The sequence below is a fragment of the Rhinopithecus bieti genome, unplaced genomic scaffold (genome assembly GCF_001698545.2).
Source record: "Rhinopithecus bieti isolate Rb0 unplaced genomic scaffold, ASM169854v2 scaffold_33515, whole genome shotgun sequence".
Classification (NCBI taxonomy): domain Eukaryota; kingdom Metazoa; phylum Chordata; class Mammalia; order Primates; family Cercopithecidae; genus Rhinopithecus; species Rhinopithecus bieti.
This window is the reverse complement of record NW_016814192.1, coordinates 204,169-222,528: the sequence shown is the minus strand read 5'-3', so window position 1 is coordinate 222,528 and position 18,360 is coordinate 204,169. Positions and strand designations below refer to the sequence as shown.

General features: G+C 35.2%; 1 protein-coding gene across 1 annotated transcript in view; it reads left to right on the top strand.

Annotated features, from left to right (window-relative positions):
* Window positions 1-18,360, top strand: part of ANKRD13C (ankyrin repeat domain 13C) — a 90,579-nt gene that overhangs the window by 42,429 nt on the left and 29,790 nt on the right. The window contains 5 exon segments of the mRNA XM_017849967.1: window positions 4,548-4,593; window positions 9,532-9,676; window positions 13,820-13,951; window positions 17,562-17,636; window positions 17,638-17,724. Coding sequence (XP_017705456.1) covers window positions 4,548-4,593; window positions 9,532-9,676; window positions 13,820-13,951; window positions 17,562-17,636; window positions 17,638-17,724 — 485 coding nt within the window.

The window sequence follows — 18,360 nt, the reverse complement described above, 5'->3', positions numbered from 1 at the left end:
TTTTTTTTTTTTTGAGACAAGTTCTTACTGTTGCCCAGGCTGGAGTGCAGTAGTACGATCATAGCTTACTACAACCTCGAATTCCTGGGCTCAAGCAATCCTCCCCGCTCAGCCTCCTGAGTAGCTAGGACCTCAGGCACATGCCATCACACCTGGCTAATTATTTCTATTTTTTGTAGAGATGGAATCTCACTTTTTTTCCCAGGCTGGTCTAGAACACCTGGGCTCAAGCAATCCTCCTACCTCGGCCTCTCAAAGTGCTGGGATTACAGAAGTGAGCCACCACATCTGGCTAATAGTTTATATTTTTAAGGTTGAAGATGGTACTTTTAGTTTTAAAAATTTTGTTTTACAAACAGCATTTAAAATTTAATAATAAAATGCAAAGAGTTTTTAGAAAAGAAAATAATTATGGGATTATAGGACTACTGAATTTAAGGATGTTTGAAATCTAGTACTTAGATCTCTGAATGTGGAGAATTTAGTTAACATCTTTTGTTTATGTATATTTTGTTGTCTTTCAGTTGTTTTGCCTCTTGCATACTTTATAGCCACTTTCTTTACATACCGTTTGGTTGAACAGTGATTCCAGTGACTTATGAAAGACCCTAATTTTGCCCCAGATTTTTTTGCAGTCATTTATTGACTTACCTTAACAAGATTTTTCTCCTCCTCCTAAAACTTTCATATGCAAATATGAAGTTTGATTCTAGTGGCCTTTATTTCACTAACTAAACAACTAAATTTTGTTGTTTTTAAAGATTTAAAAAAATGTAATCTATAAAAAGGTTTGGACATAATGAGCTTATGTGCATTTTTGTTAAAGCATCTAAATTAATTTTTGGTTTTTTGGAGACAGAGTCTCACTCACTCTGTCACCCAGGCACATATGCATATTATACCAAATGAGGAACACTGGGCTAATAATTCAAAGTCAGTAGAATAGGAATTTTGAACTAGCAAATCTGTTTCTTTTCAGTTCTACATTCTGTGCCTCTATGATTTTCTCTATACATTTAAAAACAAATTCTAGACTGTGAAATGGAAATTACTTACAGTACTTAGCCCCATCCAGTGCTGCTACTGCCCTTCCCAGGCAATTTGTAGTGGGATTTCCAGAGCAAGGCTCTGTCTCAAAAAAAAAAAAAAAAAAAAAAAAAAAAAAAACTAATAGAAATTTCACAGTTTTAGGCCTGGTCTATGTGAGGTGAATAAATGCAACTTAATTTAAAACATTACATTCTAGCATTTGTTAACCTAGAGGAAGTTATGATATTCTCACAATACACTTGGGTTTGCAAATTCAGCTCAACTCATCAGTAAGAAAATAGGTTATACAATATACCATACAGCAGTAAAATGCCTAGGAAGTTACCAGATTTAAACTTTAATTAACAATTATGCTTGTTATTTCATCTAATTCCCTTATATCTTCTGATTTCTTCTGAAAAAATAAATGCAGCTATAAATCTGAAGTCCATTAACACTTATTTCTCTCTACTGTATGAAAAATTAGTAGTATTCTACTGCCTTGAGAAAGAATCTGGCCTCTTTTCAACAAGTAATAATTTTCTACAAATTATATTTTTGATAAACTGCCTTCTTTATTTGGAACTTTTAGATACAAATCAGGCTACAGCTTATGTAAATTTTAAACATTGATTTTATAACGTATGTATACATTTCTAAAATTATATTATGCTTTTAGTTAGTTTTGACTAATAAAAATTATAATTTAATACTAAAATTATCCTCAGAATTTACAAAGATTTTAATCTATTTTTAATATTCACTGTTAAAGTTTTGAACATTATAGAAAATTAATCAGGTATTTTTAAGTTTCCCTGTTACCACTTCCCAGAGGTGACCATTGTTAACATTTCGTATGACTACTTTCAAATGCTTTTCAGTGCTTACTAAAGTGTTTGTGTATATATCTATGCACACACAACCCCTCAGAATTAGGTTTTTTTCTCCCATAGCATCATACTATTATATTGTTATGCAAGTTGACATATTTATTTATTTATTTATTTATTGAGAGGGAGTCTCACTCTATCACCGAGGCTGGAGTGCAGTCATGTGATCTCAGCTCACCGCAAACTCCACCTCCCGGGTTCAAGTGATCCTACCACCTCAGCTTCCTGAGTAGCGGGGACTACATGCGTGCGCCTTATATTTTTAGTAGAGACAGGGTTTCACTGTGTTGGCCAGGCTGGAACTCCTGACTCTGATGATCCACCTTCCTCAGGCTCTCAAAGTGCTGGAATTACAGGCGTGAGCTACTACACCCAGCTGTCATTTTTATTCAACCAATTATAGGCATCTTACCATATTTCATGTGGTAATACTTCACTAATTTTAACAGCTGCATAATACTTTGTGGCATGGATGATTAAGATTTTTCTAGTGTGTTTAATCCTTGTATAAAGAATTTTAATTCTATATTTAATCAGTTTTTTCTCACATTTTTATAACTCCAGCTCATTAGGCTAGTTTGACTCTGTTAAAGATTATGCAGTCTTGTTACTCTGTTACTTTTATGCCTTATATATCATTCGGGGGTCCTGGTGTCCTAGAACACATAGAAAAACAGGTTTATAGTAGCCTTGTGTAGTAAAGGAGCTCCAAGTTAGATTGGTCTAAAACCTGAATACTATCTTTTTTACCCCATTTTTTTCCCATCTGTAGAGACCCCAGTCCTGCTTTGTGATCCTAAACTGGATTGTTCCTTGAGTATTTTGGCTCTTTAACTGATTCCCTTAGTAATCATTAGTGGTTTGAATTCTAAAATAGTCAATGTATATTGCTGAACAAAATGTTATAAAATAGTTTAAAAGTGATATTTTAATTCTACTAAAAGATATAAATACATGCAATCACTTCTAAAATCGTGTATATATCATAAACAACACATTATAAATGTTGCATAATTGAGTTCCTGAAGTAACTGTGAGACAGTTGTCCAAAGTATTTCTTCTCTGAGAACTTGACTTTGATGCAAAAAGTCAGCACATCTGTTTCATTCCTAATAAAGGATTTTACTAATTTAAAGTCACAACTATTAGTACATGATGATTAGATGTCATATATAATTCTAAAACGAAACCCGTTGGCTTCTAGATAGCCTAGATCTTTTATTAGATTTTATGATCAAGCTTTAAGAGTTTTGGCATATTTCTTTCCCTTGTCAAAACACATAATAATTTTTAAAACGGCAAGCGAAAAATAAGGGGAAGCCAAGAAATACTGAAATCAGGGTGAGTTTACTTTTGAGATAGTAGAGCACACTTTTTTTTATGCTGTTACTTATATTCAGACTTCGGAGAAAATAGCCACAGACTTAGTAACAAGTTTGAAGGTAACTGAAATATTCCAGCCTGGGTTTTTAGGTATATAAAAGCTTTGAATTGGAATCAAAAGTACTGGCCCCTAAGTATTTGACATGGCAAATCACATATTTTATATGTTTTCTGAGCTTGATTCTTCATTTTTAAAACGAGGGTAATACTAACTACCCCACTGTTGCAAACTTTCTTTTGATGTATATGAAATAAAATCATTTTTTTGAAGAAAGCCTTTTGTATACTGTAATACTTTGCATACTATAAAGTATACTATAAAGCCCTTTATATACTATAAAATATCAAATGATTTATAATATGATCACTACTTTAAATTTTGCATTATGCAGATAGCACGTTTTAACTAAAAAACTAATTTTCTATTTTTATTTGTTATCTACAGAATCAATCCATCCTGTATTTGCAACTGTTAATTGTATATTACACATACACTTATGTACACATGTGCCTGTGATATGGTCTTAATTTCAAGAATTTCAACTTCACATTTTTTTCATTTCTTTATACATGGTAGTTTATTATAGCCTGTTATATAGCTTTATTTATCCGTAGAATAACTCCTATCTCCCCAAAATAGATAATAAATAATAAAAAACTATCAGAATATAGCTTGTGGCTTGTATATGAGCTATAGATAGCAACATAGGAATGTAGAAGTCTATAGATAAATACAGATTTTGAAGCTCAGGTACATTGAGTCTAAATAACCAAGGCATATATTTGGGATTCAAACTCAAATTTAACTGTCTCACTTCAAAGATGCCTCTTTCTATTATACACATTACTTTCCTGCAATTTTTCCAAATTTTATTTAAAAAATTAGATAAGGTTCAGGTCTATCTGGTTACCCATTCAGGAGGGTTTAGTTACCACAGGGTATTGTTTACTCATCTATAATATGCAGTCTGTACCTAAGTGGCATCATATTGACTCTGCTACCCTTGTTTGTGGGTGGGATGGGAGTATAGTAAACTATACAGAAATTACAAGTAACTAGTAGATATTTGAAGTTGCTTAAAATTGTTTTTTATATTTTATTTATTTTTAAATGGAAAAATATTATTTGAAAGGAAATTATTATAATTTGATAACAAAATGTCACATTACTCTTTTAATTTAAAAGTTTGTAAATATCTCAAAATTTAGATAGTTATTTTTTACCTTTTGTTTTTAAAAATACAGTGCCTTTACTTTCCCCGAATTCTGCCTTCCGGGATCATGTTAAAAAGTATACAAACAAGGGTATCAGATATCAGGTAAGTGATTTGATTTTGTTTCTCGGTACAAGAAAGTTGGAGATTAGAGGAAGGTTTTTCTTCCCGTGTAATCATTAGCCTTACGATTTGTTTATATGATGTTACAAATGCGGTAACAGATTTCACAATATTTTATCTCATTTGAGACACTGTTGATAGATTAAAAAATCGCAAAGACCATAGAAAACTGTTTTTAAAATTTTTTATTACTTAGAGAACACCGAAACTCAAAGTGGGAAGACATAAAAGTCTGTGACTAAAGCAAAGATACGTATTCGTTATGTAGACTACCAGACCTATCTAGAAGGCAAAACAGTGAGAATTCTTGGGATATAATATTAAGGATTTACAGTGGGTACCTTCCTGATCCTGGATTTATTAAGGAAAAGGGGAACATAAAGGATAGGACCCCAATTCTTTTTTTTTTTTTTTTTTTGTCTTTTTTTGTGTTTTGTTTTTGAGACGGAGTCTCGCTCTGTCGTCCAGGCTGGACGTGCAGTGCCGTGGATCTCGGCTCACTGCAAGCTGCGCTCCCGGGTTTACGCCATGTCTCTGCCCATTCTCCCGCCTCAGCCTCCCCAGCAGCTGGGACTACAGGCGCACGCTGCCACGCCTGGCTCATGTTTTATATTTTTAGTAGAGACAGGGTTTCGCCGTGTTAGCCAGGATGGTCTCGATCTCCTGACTTCATGATCCGCCTGCCTCGGCCTCCCAAAGTGCTGGGATTAAAGGCTTGAGCCACCGCGCCAGGCGGGAAGACCCAATTCTTGACTTTTTCTCCATCTGTTTCATATATTTCCTTCCCCTGTTTACTCATCCGTGCATCTGTTCTTCCATTCATTCATTCATCTATCCATTCCAGTGAATACTTTGAGGCTAATTTTAATTTCCTTCTATTCCTTTTATAACTAAGATTAATGTTTGGATCTGATGGAAAATACATCTATTTAACTTACATGAGAATTTTACTTTTATCATTCTTTATTTTGCTTTATAATAATATAGCCATATTTATAAATTATCTATTTGTAAACTATATATAATGCTAGTGAATATGCCAACTTCTATATATATATGTGCATATATTGGTATATTTATACATAGTATACATGTATATATAAAATTTTGTGTATGTGTATGTCTGTATATCTCCAGAATATTAATTTGAATGTTTAAGGGTCTAGAACTAGAAATAACTTGAAGGATTATCTCATATTAAGTCCTCATTTAGAGATGAGAAAGCTCAGAGAAGTTAAGTGATTTTTTTACAAGAGCATTTTACAAATTAATGGCTGAACCAGGACTTCTGATTTCTTGTTCGTTGTTCTTGTCACCATGACACAAAGCAGAAGTTTTTAAAAATCAGCTATTTCTGAGAAATTTATTGTTTAGTATTTTGAATTAGTGAAGCAATAACTTTTAGTTGGAAGTAAATTCTAGGATATTATCCTTAAGCAATAGAATTTGGTTAAAGTAGATGTTTTTGGTTTTTTTTTTTTTCTTTTTTTAAATAATAAAGATGGGGTCTCACTATATTGCCCAGGCTGGTCTTGAACATACAGGCTCAAGTGATTCTTCCACCTTGGCCTCCCAAAGTGCTGGGATTACAGTGTGAGCCATCACACTTAGCCTGTTTTCTAAAAACCTCTTCAGGTGTTTCTAATTATAAAAGTGCTCACGTACCTTCAATGCATTGTCATTACAGAAAACTTGGAAAATACAGAAAATAGAAGAAAATTAAGTAGAAAAGGATTTTAGATGTGGATTTAATTCAGCAGCCTTTTGTTAGCAATTATTATGGTTTCATTAATTTAGACATTTTTAATATAGGTGCTTGCCAAAGATGGTAGGCAATTTTGGAGGATACTATTATCTTCCATGTGATACTTTAAAAAGTTAGTTTTAAGCCAGGTGTGGTGGCTTATGCCTGTAATCCCAGCACTTTGGGAGGTTGAGACAGGTAGATCACTTGAGTCCTGGAGTTCAAGACCAGCCTGGGCAACATGGCAAAACCCCATCTTTACAAAAAAATATTAAAAATTAGCTGGGCAAGGTGACACGTGCCTATACTCCCAGCTACCTGGGAGACTGAGGTGGGAGAACCACCTGACCCCAGCAAGTTGAGGCTGCAGTGAGCCATAATCATGACACTGTACTTTAGCCTGGGCAACAGAGTAAGACCTTGTCTCAAAAAAAATAAAGTTTTTATTCTGTTTGAGTCCTAGGTTTAGGCAAAAAGGAGTCTCTTTGAAAAAAATTGCTTCACATTTATATATGACTTTTTAAAGTAAATGTTTTGGTACACATTATATAATAACTATAGGTAATAAAACCAAAAAGGTTAAAACACAACCTGGGCAATATTATGAAATCTTGTCTGTACAAAAAATACAAAAAATTAGCTAGGCATGGTGGCACGCACTTGTAGTCCCCGCTACTCAGGAGGCTGAGGTGGGAGGATCACCTGAGCCCAGGAGGTTGAGGCTACAGTGAACCGAGATTGTGCCACTGTATTCCAACCTGGGTGATAGAGTGAGACCCTGTCACACACACACAAAAGTTAAAACAGGAACATGAGGGTAAAAGCCTGGGGGAGAAAAATTGTGAGAGAGGTTGTAGGTTAAGGGGAAGTTACTATAACTTAGCAACTCAGACATGGGGCTTACTAGTAACTGAGGATGAAGGACAAATGTGATAGGTTCTAAAGCTCTCATCAAACAAGGCTTACCAGATTAATGGAGAGGATAGCTTTTAGGATGCTTGACAAAAGGTTTTTTGCCTAGGTGATAAGAATCTAAAGGAAAAAATCTGTTAACATTAAATAAAAACTTGCTATTTTAAATGTCATAAGACAATTTTTAACACCATTTCAATAAAGCTAAATTTTAAAATATATTCAAAGAGAAATCTTTAAGTTTACTTTTATCTCATGGCAGCCATGTAATCATTTGAAATGTCTTCTCTGGTATCAAAGAGAAACTAATACTTCAGTAGAAATAGGAAAGTGTGAGCAACATTATTCTTGAGAGTACTAACAAAGATTTTGACCATAAATATAAATAATTAAGAGGTCATCTGTAATCACTGATTGAAAGTCTATTTGCACACTTTTCAGGATTTTCTTGTCTGAAGTGAAGCCTTTAGTTCCTTTTTTCAGTGTTATTTGGCATTTTTTCAGGCTTTCTTCTTATAATACTTTCCATTCAAATATTTGCATTTGTATAAAGAACTTCTTCATGGCTAATTACATGGGAAAAATTAAAAATATTTAGGTTCATAGGCTTAACGCCAAGGACTTTAAAATGCCATCGTGATAATTAACATTATTTATTGAGGCATATGTGATGCAGCTTACCAGGTCATCTAATATGTCAGGGATATACAGAAAATGTATTACCCATTTTATTGCAAATTGTAGAAACATGGATGAAATAAAAATAGGCTGTATTAATTTATATAACTGGGAAGTTTCTATGACTAATTTTACATATCGTTAGATCTAAAATCTCAAAGGTCACCATTCAGTCTGTCTTTGTCTTTCTTTATCTGTCTTTCTGTGCATCTCTTTACTCACCTTTTCATCCCCACTCCTGGCAACCCACCACCACTTTCACCTATGATGGGCAAGCAGGGAATGGAGGCAGAAGACTGTTTTAGCCCATTTCTTCTTTTATGTAGAGCATAACATTCCCTGATAGCTGAGCTTGGAGCCCAAATAGTGCACTTACATATAGAATGATCTGTTCCTTTTTGGTATTATCAGGAGCCCACATCTTACAGAGATAGGGGAAGAGTCCTTTTTAATACTATTTTCTTTTAGGACACATGCTCAAGCAGTGATAGGTGCTATTTAATAGTATAGCTGAATTCTAGCTTCTGGAATTGGACTAAAAACTAGATTTCAGCTATAAAGCAACAGACAGGGTCCCCCCACCCCAGCCCCCTGTGAGTTGATGCGTTACTTTTTTAGGGCTTCTTGATACATAAGGCAACCATACTTCCCTCTTTGCTCTGGCTCACCCCTGTTTTCCTGGCAGAATTATCAATAGTGTCACTTTCATTCTTAGTTGTTATTAATTTTGATGATAAATTCTATGTAACCCTAGTTATTATTTTCATGCAGCATGTGAGGCATGTTTTATTTCTGTTTTTCCTGTCTAGAGAAACCAAGAATACCAACTCATTTTGCCTTGTCTGTGATGAGAACTGAAAAACATACAGAGTAATGAATTATTACAGTTGCATTAGAAATTCAGTAGCCAGGGTGGATCTTTCACGGAGGCTTAAAGGAGCTTCCTGGGGATGTGACCAGCATCTCTTGACAGCAGGGCCAACCAGCTTCTTGGGTTTAGCAGCCATTAGCTAGGGTGATCCTGATCTGGTGATTTATAGAGCCATGTGCAAGATTGAAGCACTTCAATGTATTGTAAGCTTTCTATTTTCAGTATTTTTCCTAATTTCAGCAAGTAGTGCTTTGTAGAATGTTGTTTGAGACCAGCACATTAGGCTAGACCACGACAGGTCCAGGTTACCAAAGAGCACAGTGAACACACAGATGTGTGAATCCATGAGTATTAGATACAGAATGATCTGTAAGGTTTCCAGGGTGTAGAGATGTTGGCTGGGAAAGAGAATACAAGTCCAAATCTGAGAAGTCAAATAGAATGGCCAAGAATTTAAATGGTTTATCAAGTTGAAGGATAAAGCAAAGTTTTGTATCAGATGGTTAGGCATTAGTCTTTTGGTTTTTAATAGAATATTTTAAATTTAGTTTTTATGTATAAATTTGACTTTGCAATATGGTATTAACATCTCGGTTTGAGTTTAGAAGGAACAAATTTATTTAATTATTAGTGAAGTTGTATCAAAATTATATTTGTCAGAGATTCTCATCTACCCATGTTTCACAGGCTTGACACAACTCTCATAGACTTTACTGACATGAAGTGCCAACGAGGGGATCTAAGCTTCATTTTCAATGGGGATGCGGCACCCTCTGAATCTTTTGTAGTATTAGACAATGAACAAAAAGTTTATCAGCGAATACATCATGAGGTAAGCATGCTGTCTTATCAATATTCCTTTAAATTGTTTAAAAAAAAAAATCTAGGTTTTTAGCCAAGCCTCAGTATAATTTGCTTAAAAGCTTAAGGTATAATTGAGATGGTTTGCTCCTAAAGCTATAGTTTCCTGACCACTAGCTTTCTTTTCTTCTTTTTTCTTTCTTTTTTTTTTTTTGAGACTGGAGTCTCTCTCTGTCACCCAGGCTGGAATGCAGTGGCATGATCTAGGCTCACTGCAACCTCTGCCTCCTGGGTTCAAGCAATTCTCCTGCCTCAGCCTCTAGGGTAGCTGAGACTACAGGCGCCCGCCACCAAGCCCAGCTAATTTTTGTATTTTTAGTAGAGGCTTTGTTTCACCTTGTTGGCTAGGTTGGTTTCAAACTCCTGACCTCAAATGATCCACCCACCTTGGCCTCCCAAAGAGCTGGGATTACAGGCGTGAGCCACTGCGCCTGGCCTATTTTCATTTTTTATATTTCTATCCTCTGGTCTCCATCTTGACCAGTCCATTGACTCTGCTCAGAATTCAACTGATTATCTCCTACATCAATGAACTCCAACTTCTCTTATTCTCATTTATAGTTTTCATTTGTTGAACCTGTGCTGGAACTTTACCATGTATTATCTTTTTATCTTACCTTCTTTTAATGTTGTTGACAATCTTTTTTTTATTTCCTTAATATGAATACTTCTTTTGGCTCTGTCTGTAGTCTTAACTTTTCCTAACTCTTTGGCTGCCTTTCCTTTCTATGTCCTTTCCCTCTTCGAATACAACAAGATTTTCCTTCTCTCATGCCATATCTTTGTGTTGAAAAACGATTGATAGGCCCTTGATATGGTTCTCATTTTTACAAACTGCCAGAATAATCCCTTCCATTCCCACAGTCCTATAGGTTGATGATTTACAAATACATGTTTGTGTCCCAGACAGTTCTGAGTAGAGGCTTATGTGTTTAAATGCCTAATGGATATCATGTGTGTCTCCCAGGTACCTCAAAATTCACCTTATTTAAAACTAACCTTACTACTTTTCCTCAAAACTTACTCTTTTTCCTGTTTTTCCTCTTTTGATAAATGATGACATTCTCTATTCAGTCAGAAACCTAGGAGTTATTTCTGGTATCTTTTCTTGTACTCTATGTTTTCTCATCAGAGTACATATCTGGTCATTTATTTCTCCTTAATGTCTCATAATTATTCCTCTTTTATTCACACTGTCACTACTGTAATTTGAATACTCATTATTTCTCAATAATAATGGAAAGTCCATTGGAAAGTCTTATAAATGATCTTCCTGGCTCCTTTCTCGTCTGCTTCTAAATTATCCCACATGTTGGAGATACACTGAACTTTAGAAACACATTTGTGAAACCTTACTTACTTAAAGGTACTTACAAAGTTCACCGTTACCTAGAGTGAAATCTAATCTCCTTAGCATGGCATGTTTCCTTTTGTCACCTGAGTTTTGCTCACCTTTCTAGCCTTTTTCTTACCTTGCTATTTTATTTTAGATACCATCATACTGCGCTCTTGGCAGTTTGTCAGATGTGCCAGGCTATTTGGGCCTTTATTCCTTTTTTCATGTTCTTTCCACTTCCTGGAATGCTTTTCTTTTTGCACCCTCACACCTGTCGGGCATGCACTTGGTGTTACTTTCTCTCCCGCCAAATGACTTTTGTTGTCCTTATGCTCCTATTAAATTTGGAACCATAAAACTTCTAATGTTACATTTACTGACATGGCTTTTTTCCCTTCTGTTAGTCGAAGCTCCTCAAGGGCATGGGGTTCTTTTTGTTGTATTCCCCGGTATCCAATACAGCATCAGTACATTCTACGCTATAGGTTGGTAAACTCTTTCTGTGAAGGAAGAGATAATAAATATATTTAGATATTAAAATATATTCATGGGCCATATGGCCTCTGTCACAACTACTCAACTCTGCTGTTAAAAGCAGCCACAGACAATATGTAAATAAATGAGTATATTACATTATACTTTAATTCATAAAAACAGGCAGCTGATTATAGTTTGCTTACTCCTATATTAGACTCTCAGATATTTATTAAATAGTTTGACCTCTTACTTATGAAATTACAACAGGATAGCCAACTAGGCAATAAGTGAATTGGAAATATGGTCTTGAAGGAGAAGCTAGAAGTTAAGGCTAATAGTGCATAAGTATTTGTGAATGTCATAGTATTACCAAAGAACTGGTATTAAGGCTACCAGTTTTAAGGTATTAAGGTATGTATGTATACATACATATATGTATTATATGTAGGCATTTATAATGCCTACAATACAGGAAAGATAGATTTTAAGCAGTATTCGTTTGAGCAGAGAATACTTGTTTTTTATCCTAATATGTATGTATAAGTAATAACTTCATTAAATGTTGAAGCAATGTAATTAATTAAAACAGCAGATTTTTTTCAGTGATGTGGTTAAGAGATAGTCTCTGATTTATGTAAGAATTCTGTTCCAAAAGTTTATTGAAAATAGGATGTTTGAAATGTAAGGCAAATTTGCTCATAGACAATGGGTTATATAGTGTTCAGTTTCCAAGCTAATATGTAAAATTCTAGTTGATTCATAATGTATTTGAAGTATAGTGTTTAACAGTTCTGTTTACTGCAACCAAACTGCTTTTTAAAGAAAATTGTGTTCAGAATTAATTTGGGTTACCAGGAATACATTTTCACCTATTACGGCTTTAGCAGTGATACCAAGATTTTGCATTCTTTTCTTGTAGGGGTAGAGGAAATGGTACTGTCCCAGGCCCAAGCTATTGCTATTGTTTTTTGTTGTTGTTTTGAGACGGAGTCTCTCTCTGTCTCCAGGCTGGAGTGCAGTGGCTTGATTAACTCGGCTTACTGCAACCACCGCCTCCTGTGTTCAAGTGGTTTTCCTGCCTCAGCCTCCCAAGTAGCTGGGACTACAGGCGCGTGCCACCATGCCTGGCTAATTTTTTGTATTTTTAGTAGAGATGGGGTTTCACCATGTTAGCCAGAATGGTCTCTATCTTCTGACTGTGATCCGCCTGCCTCTGCCTCCCAAAGTGCTGGGATTATAGGCATGAGCCACTGCGCCTGGCTGCCATGGGTATTGTTTTTAGAAATTCAGAAAGGGACTATATGTAGGTTAAAGTTAGATGGTGAAGAATAGGAAATGGGCCTCTTGGGAACCTAGAAATAAGGAGGTATGGAGAATGGCACCTCTAACTATTGTAAACCCTATTCTTCAGACAACTTCCTAGGTTTTGCCTTTTTTCTTCCTTATAACGTCTTAAATATTAGTTAGGATATCTCTCTTGGCCGATTATGGAATAGAATCTCATCTTATACCTGCTCACTTACTTTTCCATACTTGATCATTTAGTCTTCTGTCCCTGAAGCAAGCACAAAACTTTCCTTTTTTCTCATATAAAAAATAATTATTGCTCAATTATTATATACCAGTACTATGGAATATGTACAGGATAAAACCTGAAGCATGGCTACTCATTAAGTTTAGAAATCACGGTTGATATTTATGGATTCCTTTCCATTTTATAAGGAATATAGAAAAGATCCCTTCTTACTTATTTTCCTTCCTTCCCTCTCTGCTGCTTCCCTTCTTCTATCCTTCCCTTCTGTTCTCTTCTTCCTTTCTTTCTTCCACTTAGAATTTATTGGGAAAGAAAGGCTCAAATGACAGTAGTGGATTTTGCATTAAAAGAACTAAAGTAAGATTCATCTATATTGAAAGAAAATATTCTTTATCTGGGCTTTTTTCTCAGATCTGTCAACTTAATTCTTAAAGTAGTTTTTAAACATTGCTTTATGGACTATATAGTTTTATAATGGGTAATCTAGTACTGCTTCCATTACATATCTATGACAGGGTAAGAGTACTATATTTCATGTGTCCTGCTTTTGTAGATTCATAATTAGTCATAGCGCTAACTTAGAGAAGATATTAATATGTATAATTTAAACATCTAATTCTTTTTAGGGTAAGTAGCACTTCACATTATTTAGAAACTGTCCTTTTGTCTTTAAAATTTGTAACATTATAATTGTTGATATTTTCATATGTAGCACTAAGAACTTTTGAAAACCTAGATTTTGTGTTTAACTTTTGTTCTGATCCCAGGAATCAGAGATGGAAACAGAAGAAGAGGTTGATATTTTAATGAGCAGTGATATTTACTCTGCAACTTTATCAACAAAATCAATTTCTTTCACGCGTGCCCAGACAGGATGGCTTTTTCGGGAAGATAAAACAGTATGTGCAAATCTAGATTTTTAAACTTTAAGCATTGTTCGGTATTTAATATTTCCAAAATAATGTGATGAAATGCAAGAAGTAGCTTACAACATTGTCTCCAAGTAGTTTTTTTTCTTTCTTTCTTGAATCCAGATAAGGAATTATAATGGATGGTTAGAGTCAGAATGTGTCCTTGGAGAATTCAGGAAAGAAAGCTGAGCTCATTTGAATTCTGTGTCAGGAAGGACTCTTACTGCTAGCTGCCTTGTTATTATACAGGGAACAATGTTTTCACATGATTCCACACTTCTAGTGCTTTATTCCATAAGAAGACTACAAAAAGGGATAAACTTGACTATTTCTCTGAACCTGTTTTTCTCCCTACTTTAGACTTCTCATTTACTTAATATTTGTTTCTTGTATTCTATACATGTGACTAAGATTAAATAACCTTACATTGTATTCTATACATATGACTAAGATTAAATAACCTTACATTTCTGCAACACTGTAGAAATGTTAAATCTCTGTGGAAGTTTCCCCATTAGTGTAAATTATTTCCATAATTCCCCATTTTATCTGTCAGCAAGAGGTTATATAAGACCATTGAAACATATATTCAAAAAATTTTGAGGCTAGGTGCGGTGGCTCATGCATGTAATCCCAGCATTTTGGGAGGCTGAGGCCGGCGGATCACTAGGTCAGGAGTTCGAGACCAGCCTGGCCAGCATGGTGAAAACCTGTGTCTACTAAAAATGCAAAAATTACCCGGGTGTGGTGGTGCATACCTGTAATACTCGGAAGACTGAAGCAGGAGAATCGCTTGAACCTGGGGGGTGGAGATTGCAGTGAGCCAAGATGGCAACACTGCACTGCAGCCTGAGACAGAGTGAGACTCAGTCTCAAAAAATAAATAAATAAATAAATAAATAAATAAATAAATAAAATAAAATTGAAGGGAGCTGTATGAAGAAGCATTTTATAGACTTTTAAATTTAGCAGTAAGTAACTACATCAAGTCAGGGTCAAGATTGACTTCTATTAAAAATTATTTTTATTATGCACAGTGAAATGAATATATTCTCACTGGAGAAATTAAAAAAATAGCCTTATTAGGGTTCTTTGAGAAACAAAACCAATAGAGAGAAGGGGAGTGGGGAGAGGAGAGAGGAAGAAAAAAGAGTAAGGGGGAGAGAAGAAGGAGGGAGAAATTGATTTTGAGGAGTGGTTCATGAAATCGTAGGAGTTGGCAAATCTGAAATGTAAAGCAATCTAGCAGGCTGGAAATTTAGTAATGTGTGGATATTGTGCTCTTGAGTTAGAAATGTTCAGGCTTGGCCTCCTGGGCAACAGAGCAAGACCTGACTCTACAAAAAATGTAAAAATTAGATGGCTGAGGTGGCACAAGCCTATAGTCGCAGCTGCTTGGAAGGATGAGGTGAGACGATTACTTGAGCCCAGAAGGTTGAGTCCACAGTGAGTGATCACACCACTGCACTGTAGCCTGGGTGACAGAGCGAACCCCTGTCCAAAGAAAAAAAGAGAAAAAGAAATCTGCAGGTTGGAAACTCAAGCGGGGTTTCTGTGTTGCAGTTTTGAGGTAGAATTGCTTTTTTTCCCTGGAAACCTAAGTTTTTGCTCTTAAGACCTTCAAACTGATTAGATTGGGCCCACCCACATTATTCAGGGTAATTAGCTCTACTTAAAGTCCATTGGTTGTTAATCACATCTAAAAAATACCTTCACGGCAACATCTAGACTGGTGTTTGACCAAACACCTGACATCATAGCCTAGCCACGGTGACACATAAAATTATCATATAACTTTATACATAAAGCTAAAAAGCCCTCCTTGGCCACTGCCCACAGTCCCATATCCCCTTGCAGAACGTCACTATTCTATATATCCTCCAGACCTTTTTTATGCTCTCAATACATAAATATGAACTCATAATAATAGATAGCCATTTATTGCTGATGCTTACTTTTCATAAAGTGTTGTATCGTATCTACTGTTTTGCAGCTAGCTTTTTTTCCTCGTTCTTTAGTATGTCTTAGAAGTCTTCTCTTAACCAGTACATGTAGTGCTAGTTCATTCTTTTTAGCAATTGCATAGTATTCTATATGATGGATATACTGTAACTTAACTTATTCAGTCTTGTTTTTGGATATTTAAATGAATAGACACATATTTGTGTTCAGTTTTCTGCCATTATAAATGACGTGTTTATCATCCTTTTACATGCTTTTGCCAATTATAAGTAGCAAGAAATTAAGTGGCTGGATAATGGGGAATACACACTTAACATTTTGTTGATATGATAATTTACATTTACTAAGCGGTTTTTCATTATAAGGTTTCAAAAACTGATAATTACCACCTGGTTATTTCCCAGCCACAGATAAATTCTGTTAGGAAATCTCTGTTAGGAAATGGCTCACTGATTTTCCTCTCTAAGCCTAATGGCATTATAGCATTCTCAGTTGTGAGGTCCTACATTGCAGTCCATTTGTTGGCTTTAAAGTCTTATTTGTTTGTACTTTGTTCTTCTGGGCAGCATTAGATGGATCACTTCAAGAGAAGATAAAAATTGAAACTGCTAATCATCTAGTACTACTGCTAAGCAGCTCAAAGCTCTTGAAGCATCTAGGTGATCTTCTTAAATCTTTGACAGGTAAGGAGGGAGTCAGTAATGCCTAAGGTTCCCATTTTGTAGGTAGAAATAGGTGCAGAATGCTTTGCTTTTTTTGCAAGGTGGACCGGAACACAACTCTGAACATGTAGTTTTGGAATGTCAGTAAACAGCAGCAGGGTGGAGACATGTGATTTGCATGCAGATAGAAATGGGAAGCTTGTTTTCAGTAAGTTATCTTTTTTTTTTTTTTTTAAGTAAGGTATTTCAAACTGAATACCTGTGGGTCTGAAAAAGGTAAAAGTTAATGTTGAAGGTTTAAGAGGACTTTGTTGAAAGGAAGCAATGACTTTTCTTGATGTCCTTTACACCACTTGAGTTTCCCTAAAACACTTTAATTGTATTGGTGAGCAAGGGAACTCTTTTCTTTGTTGAAAACAAGCAGCTATAATTTGAAGTTTGGTGCCTGTTAGAGAATAGAGAATTTGAACAGGTCATTAATTCTGGTTGTACTAGAGATTCTTATGTGATGTGGACTATTTCTTTTATTCCACTCTTTTCTATCTATAAAATGGGAACAGTGTTATCCCTGACCCCTCCTTGTTACTTGTGATATTTGACTGCCAGCTTAATAGTTTTGAGATAGCTTTGTGCTACTTGGGAGTAGGATCTAAAGAAATGCTATGTGGCAATTTTATTTAAAATCATTTGCAAATTAACTACCATACATTTTTGTGTGTTTTAAATTTCTCTTTACTGATTTGAAATGTATGCTTTGTATACTTTTTAAACTTATTGAATAACTTAGATATATATATTGTATAAACCTAGAAAATGCTAAGAATAATTGATAATTTCAAGTAACCAAAGAATATCATTAATTTACCCTACATGTTACGATGCTTATGAAAAATATATTACCTTGAACATTTTTTCTAACTAAAAATTTTTACTTTGTAGAATATTTGGTTCTGTTTTAGGACGAAGCGGAGTAGGAAACTTTTGGTTGGCAGCTTTATTACTGGTGAATTGGACTTGTTTTAGAATCAAGGAAAAGAAGAGAACATCTCCAGTTAAGAGGATATCTTCGAACATACAAGGCCCATCATGGAGAGCTTTGAGTAGAAGCGTGGAAACATAATGGAACAGAGATTTGAGGCTATAATTTTATTGTCTTGCGCTAACTAATTTGTAGTTTCCTAAGAAGAGAGGGGATAGATTTCATTCTTGGTGGCATTCAGTAAGTATATAAATATACTCACAGCTTTTATTTACTATATGTTACCTTTTTCTATGAATCTTCATTTCGTTGATGTCATTATTATGAAGAAGATAAAAAAGAAAAAAATGGCCTTTGGGATTTTTTTGTGAATCTGTACTTTATCTTTGAGTCTTCATTAATAAGTAGATTAAAAGCTTGAAACCTAATGTTATTATTATTATTTTGAGACAGATTCTTGCTGTGTTGCCCAGGCGGGAGTGCAGTGACTCAGTCTCGGCTCACTGCAACTTCTGCCTCCTGGGTTCAAGTGATTCTTCTGCCTCATCCCCCCCAGGTAGCTGGGATTACAGGCCCTGCCACCAGGCCTGGCTAATTTTTGTATTTTTAGTAGAAATGAGGTTTTACCATGTTGGCCAGGCTGGTCTCAAACTCCTGACCTCAAGTGATCTGCCTGCCTCGGCCTCCCAAAGTGCTAGCATTACAGATTGCGAGCCACTATGCCCAGTGTTATTTCTTTATTTATTTAGAGACGGAGTCTCCCTCTGTTGCCCAGGCTGGAGTGCAGTGGCGAG